The following is a 6588-nucleotide window of genomic DNA, read 5'->3' on the forward strand; positions in this document are numbered from 1 at the left end:
GCACCGGTTAACTGGTGCCAAATGTTATTAAAATTAAAATACAAAAATCGCGGCACTTACTTTTAGCACCAGTTAACCGGTGCTAATTCTTATTTTTCCCACCGGTTTTGAACCGGTGCGAAAAGTTCTTCTTTTTAGCATCCCTCAAATCTGGACCGTTTCAAAACCGGTGCGAAAGTGGGGTTTTGAACTGGTGCAAATTTACATTTTTCGTCTTGTGAAGCCATGAAATCTGAGATGGACTCCTTATATGAAAATCAAGTACGGGACTTGGTTGATTTGCCCGAAGGATATACACCTATCGGTTGCAAATGGATTTTCAAGTTGAAAACTGATGAGTGACATTTATGTCGCTCTTAGGGTAGTCTTTTCTAGTAGTTTTAGTAATAATTCGATCCATTTTAGTATGTTTTTGCTATGATCCGCCTAGTTCGAGTATTCCACCTTTGTGATGCGTAATGTGTATTCATGTGGTTTAGGTAGTCTATACTCCCCTCCTCTTTCGATGTATTACGCTTTGCCTTCCTGTTCCATGATTGTAGGTGTACGCCGTTGATTCAGAGATGGAAGGAACAAGGGCAAAACAGGAAGAATTCAAGACTAGACAAATGGCGCGGGCGCGCATCCCTTGAGCGCGGGCGCGCTGATGAGATGGACTAGCCATTAAATACCCACTTTGGAGCGGGCACACATTTCGAGGAGCGGTTGCGCCATCATTTAACGCGCGGGCGCGCCTGTCTGTTGCTGATTCAAATCCCAAATTCAGTCCAATAAACAAAAGGGAGGCAAAACGGCTAACTTTGGACACATTCTATCATTAGGATACTTTAGCATAGAAACCTTGGAGGAGAGTTTTTTAAGGAATTTTTCTAGGTTATTGTATTACCACTTTTGTATTGAACAATCTTGATAGTTTTTAGTGTAATTTCATTGCCCATCAACATTAGTTTTACTCTTAGTTTTTAAAGAAGTATCTTGCACCATTGATGTATGGTCAAGCTTGGAGCTTGGATGATGCATGGTTCTTTACTTGGATTTCAATGAAGGTTTTGGTATATTTGTCTATTTTTTTCTTGTTTTTATGATAAATGTTTCTACCTTTGTTAGTTTAGTTGATAAAACCTTGTCTTTCTTGCTATTTCATTGGTTATAATGTTGCTTAGTATGGTTGTAGTTGTAGTTAAGGATAGTGAGTAGTTTCTTGTTGCTAGGGATTTGGTGAAGGTATGCTTTGAGTTTGATGTATGTTAGGCTAGGTTAATTTGGAATATTTGTGATTAAATCTTCGTTGTGCTTATACTTATTGGCTACTCCATGTTTATGGCCATATGCATGTTGTGGTTGAATGACTTGAACTAAATCGTGACGATAGTGCGATTTAGGAATAGTCATTAGGTGATTGATTATTGCATGACCGTAGCTTGTATGCCTTACGACGATAGTGTAAGTGTATGCTAGCTAGGAAAGCTCTTAGTCCCGATAGGTGATTAGAGAGTATTCTTGATATTTCCTTGTATGAGTTGCTTGGGTTACATGTAAACCTATTTCTAATGCCTAACTTCGTTGAATTCATAGCATGTTTGATCCTTCCCCCTAGTGTTGGTTTTAATTGTTATCTTATCCCCTTTAGTCATTACTTTACCCACCATACTTCTTGATCGAACTAGATTAACATTAGGAGATAAATAGTGGTGCTTAATCATTTCCCTGTGTTCGACCCTTGACTTGCCTCTATACATGTTTAGTTGCATGTTTAGGACTACAAATATCATTTGATAGAGGTGTCTTAGTAACAATCTAAAATACCGCCTATCAAATTGGCGTCGTTGCAGGGGAAACGGTTTCTATTGTGTGTTTATTTTCTTGTTGAGACTAGTTCTTTTCCGTTCTTTGTTTTTCCGTATCTTGTCAGTGCCCACTTTCTGCTTAGCTTTGTATATGCACATGAGGCTTAATTGCTCTAAGTACTCTGGCCCAATTGAGGAGACAAGCAAGGGAGAGAGGTGAAGACCCACTTCAAGAGGAAGTGAGAAGTTCCCCTACCCCATCTTCACCCACTTCAAGTGAGGAAGGTGAACCATTCATAGGCTCAATTCTTAACCCATTTGCCAATAACCATAATCAACAAAGCATGGCTGATCAAGGAAACATGGGTGATCAAAGGTCACTAAAGCAACTTGGAGCACCCGAACCATATGCCTCTCAAAGTGGGATCTTAGCCCCCACCACTCAAGCAAACAATTTTGAGATAAAGCCTAATTTAATTTCAATGATAGAGAAGAGGCAATTTACCGATGGAAAATTCGAGAACCCCCATGAGCATCTCAAAGAATTTCTCAAGTATTGTGATACTATCAAGATCAACGGAGTGTCCCAAGAGTACATAAGATTGAAGATGTTTCCGTTCTCACTCATGGGAGCGGTGGAACATTAATTGAACAAGGATGTTCCTCCCGGTTCCCTCAAAACTTGGAATGAGGTAACTACGGCGTTCCTAGGAAGGTTTTACAATCACAAGAAAACCGCCGTCGCTCAAAGATTCAAAGTTTCCGCCAAAGAGGTGGAGAGTCTCTTTGTGAGGCATGGGAGAGATTCAAAGAGCTACAGAGGCAATGCCCACACCATGGGATTCCAAATTGGCAAGTTCTACAAACATTCTATGGAGGACTCTCCCCTCAAAGCAAGACTAGCCTTGATGCCGAAGTCGGAGGCCCAATCATGAACAAAATGGAAGATGAAGTGGAGAGTATCATAGAAGATGTTGTGCGCAATTATGAGGATTGGTACGAAGGTGAGAGGAAAGCCACTTCTAGCAAATGAACGGTATAATCCGTCGAGCAAACCAATGCCATCACAAATCTTTCCAACCAAATGGCAAAGATGGCAAAACAAATGGAGGAGTTCATGAAATCAAGTTCTCAAAATACTTCCTCCCCTTCTCCCAAGGGAGGCCATGGTATGAATCCTTCTACTTCTTATTCTTCTAATTACAATGCTATGCCTCCCGATTGTATGTTTTGTGATATATGTGGAGGATATGATCATAATTCTCAACAATGTATGTCCATAAGTGAAGGTCCCCCTCCCCATGAAAATGATGATAATGTTGAAGATGTTACTGCCATGAATTTTGTGCCCCGTGAGGGAAATGCTGGAATGCGGCCAAATTGGAATCAAAACCTAAAACGTGGTTGGAATCAAAACCAAGGTTGGAATCAAATTCAATGGAATCAAAGTGGTGGTGGTTAGGATAACCAAGGCCAAGGTAGGGGAAACTCTTCCAATTACAATGGAAGAAGTTACTCAAACCAAAGGCCCAATTGGAACAACTGCACTATTCCAACAACCAACAACGTTTTAATTCCAATCAGGGTTCCGGGGGTAATAGACCTCAAAATGCTTCTACTTTCTCACAAAATAGTAGACCCCCCGGTTTTGACCAAGTAAGGCCCCATTCCCAAATTCCTCATACTCAACCCCTCCAAATAGAAACCCCTCCGGATCCTATGATGACTATGCTTCAAAATTTCATTAAAAATCAAGAAAACCATAATAAGAGTCAAGAGATAGAAAAGAAACAAATCAAGGCACACATGAAAATGCTTGAGACCCAAATCTCTCAAATTGCCCAACCAAGTTCTTCATCCTCCCCTTCTTCATCTTCTTCTTTACCTAGCCAAGGTGTCAACCCCAAGTCTATGTATGTCATTACTACTAGAAGTGGGAAGATCCTTGAGAGTGATTTCAATGTTGAGAAGAGTTCCGATGTGAGGATAGCACTTAAGGTTGAGGATGAGTCTTCAAGAGAGGGTGCAGTTCTAGAGAGAAGTGCCGGAAAGAATGAGAGGGGTGAGAAAGATAAAGAGAAGGAACCCGAAAAGGAGAGCACCAAAGATCAAACACCTTTACCCCTTAATCTCCAACCTAGGAATGTGAGGTTGCCTTTTCCCCAAAGATTTGCTAGGTCTAGGCTTAATGTCCAATTCGGAAAATTTTTAGATGTAGTAAAGAGCTTGCATGTTTCTAAACCCTTTGTGGATTCTATGAAAGAGATGCCACACTACTCTAAATTCGTAAAAGACCTCTTGAATGGAAGGAGAGAAGTTGAAACCGTTAGCCTAACCGCAAATTGTAGTGATATTCTCTTTAGTAAGCTACCAACCAAATTGCAAGATCCCGGTAGTTTTTCCATCCCTTGTTCTATCAATGAGATTCATTTGGGGAAAGCTTTGTGTGATTTAGGTGCTAGTGTGAGTTTAATGCCCTTTTCGGTCTACCAAAAGCTTAATGTGGGAAACCTTTCACCTACAAACATCACCCTCCAACTAGCGGATAGGTCCGCAAAATTGCCTATAGGGAAGGTAGAGGACATACCCCTTAGAGTTGGTAAGTTCACTTTTCTAGTGGACTTTTATGTTCTTGAGATGGATGAAGATGAAATAATTCCTATAATCTTGGGTAGGCCATTCCTAGCTACTTCTAAAGCAATTATTGATGTCAAAGAAGGTAAGATGACCTTGAAGGTTGACAATGGTTCTATCGAATTTGATTTGAATAAGGTAATGAGACAACCTTCCTCTAGTAATGAATTCTTTAGAATAGATACGATTGAAAATTTGATGAATGAGTTTAGATACCCTCATATGCATGCTTCTAATGATCTACTTGAGAATGTTTTGTTGAATGAGAATGAAGTAGGTGATCAAAAGGAGATGCAATTATATGAGGAAATGCTTGATGAGAAAGAGGAGACAACCCCCGAACAAGAGATGCTCCAAACATATGAAGTCTTCCAAGTAGAAGAGGAGGAAATCTCCAATGGTAAGGGAGCTCCAAAGGTAGAATTGAAACCTCTACCTTCGGGCTTGAGGTATGTCTTTTTGGATGCTAATGATACTTTTTCGATCATTGACAATGCTAACCTCAGGGAAGAGAAAACCTCCTCATTGCTTAATGTTTTGAAAAAGCATAGGAAGGCTTTGGGTTATACTCTTGATGATCTCAAGGGTATAAGCCCCTCCCTATGCATGCATAAAATCGATTTAGAGGAGGGTGCTAAGCCGTGTAGGCAACGACAAAGGAAACTTAATCCTTCCATGCAAGAGGTTGTGAGGAAGGAGGTTTCCAAGCTACTTGAAGCGGGGATCATCTATCCAATTGCTCATAGTGATTGGGTGTCCCCGGTTCAAGTAGTGCCGAAAAAGGGAGGTATGACGGTAATGGTCAATGATAAGCAACAATTGGTCCTAACTCGGCTTGTTACGGGTTGGCGTATGTGTATTGATTACTGCCAATTGAATGCCAATACTTCCAAAGACCATTTTCCATTACCGTTTATTGATCAAATGCTTGAGAGGCTTACAAAGCATGCTTTTTATTGCTTTCTTGATGGTTATTCGGGATTCTTCCAAATCCCAATTGACCCAAAAGATCAAGAAAAGACCACTTTCACTTGTCCCTACGGTACTTTTTCTTACCGTAGGATGCCTTTTGGTCTTTGTAACGCCCCGGCTACCTTCCAAAGATGCATGATGTCAATTTTTAGTGACATGATCGAGGAAGAAATGGAAGTTTTTATGGATGACTTTTCCGTTGGTGGAGGCACATATGAGAAGTGCCTAATTAATTTATCTCGTTGTTTAGAAAGGTGTGAGAGTGCCAACTTCGTGCTCAATTAGGAGAAATGCCACTTCATGGTGGAAAATGGCATTGTTCTTGGCCATAAAATCTCCCAAGCGGGCATTGAAGTTGATGGTGCGAAGGTTGATGTGATTGAGAATCTTCCTCCTCCCACAAATGTGAGAGAAGTGAGGTATTTCCTTGGTCATGCCAACTTTTACCGCCGCTTCATCAAAGATTTCTCTTTCATTGCTAAGCCTCTCATATCTCTCTTGCAACAGGATAAGAATTTGTATTTGATGAAGCTTGTCATGAGTCTTTTTGTAGGTTGAAAAAGGCTCTTTGCACCGCCCCCATAGTCCAAGGACCGGATTGGTCTCTACCATTCGAGCTAATGTGTGATGCAAGCGACGATGCCATTGGATTGGTTCTAGGACAAAGAAAGGATGGGAAACTTCACGTTATATACTATTTGTCCAAGACTCTCAATGATGCTCAACGGAATTATACAACTACCGAAAAAGAGTTCTTGGCGGTTATTCACTTATTTGAGAAATTTATAACCTACCTCATTGGTTCTAGGACAATAGTGTATACCGATCACTCGGCTCTCAAAATATTTAATAAGCAAGAAGGAGGCCAAACCAAGGTTGTTGAGATGGGTCTTGGTCCTTCAAGACTTTGATTACGAAATGAGAGATAAGAAGGGAGCCGAGAACGTGGTGGCGGACCACCTTTCTAGGTTAGGAGGTGTAAGAATACATGAAGACGGTTTGCCAATTGAAGATGCCCTAATGGATGATGTCTTATATGCTCTTGAGGTAAAATCGGAGCCTTGGTATGCGGATATTGTGAACTACTTGGCTTGTAGTGCCATACCCCCGGATTTCACTCCTCAACAACATCGATGGCTCAAGCATGAAGAAAAGAAGTATATATGGGCTGACCCCATGTTGTTGAAGAGAGGGG

At 40.9% G+C, this 6588-nt stretch overlaps 1 protein-coding gene across 1 annotated transcript; it reads left to right on the plus strand.

Annotated features, from left to right (window-relative positions):
• Positions 1 to 3698: 3698 nt before the first annotated feature.
• On the plus strand, positions 3699 to 6304 carry LOC110717298. The gene is made up of 4 exons (XM_021895951.1): positions 3699 to 5007; positions 5104 to 5216; positions 5679 to 5812; positions 5947 to 6304. Exons 1-4 carry the CDS (start codon positions 3699 to 3701, stop codon positions 6302 to 6304), a joined length of 1914 nt encoding a protein of 637 aa, XP_021751643.1.
• Positions 6305 to 6588: the final 284 nt, after the last annotated feature.

This window comes from Chenopodium quinoa, unplaced genomic scaffold (assembly GCF_001683475.1).
Source record: "Chenopodium quinoa cultivar QQ74 unplaced genomic scaffold, ASM168347v1, whole genome shotgun sequence".
Lineage (NCBI taxonomy): Eukaryota > Viridiplantae > Streptophyta > Magnoliopsida > Caryophyllales > Amaranthaceae > Chenopodium > Chenopodium quinoa.

What these genes read in the sequence shown, in the direction of transcription:
- LOC110717298 (XM_021895951.1), top strand. Translation starts at nt 3,699, where the DNA reads ATGTATGTCATTACTACTAGAAGTGGGAAGATCCTTGAGAGTGATTTC. An exon ending in TACTCTTGATGATCTCAAGG is followed by an intron (nt 5,008 to 5,103) that starts GTATAAGCCCCT and finishes CTTCCATGCAAG; the next exon opens with AGGTTGTGAGGAAGGAGGTT. An exon ending in ACAAATGTGAGAGAAGTGAG is followed by an intron (nt 5,813 to 5,946) that starts GTATTTCCTTGG and finishes GTCTTTTTGTAG; the next exon opens with GTTGAAAAAGGCTCTTTGCA.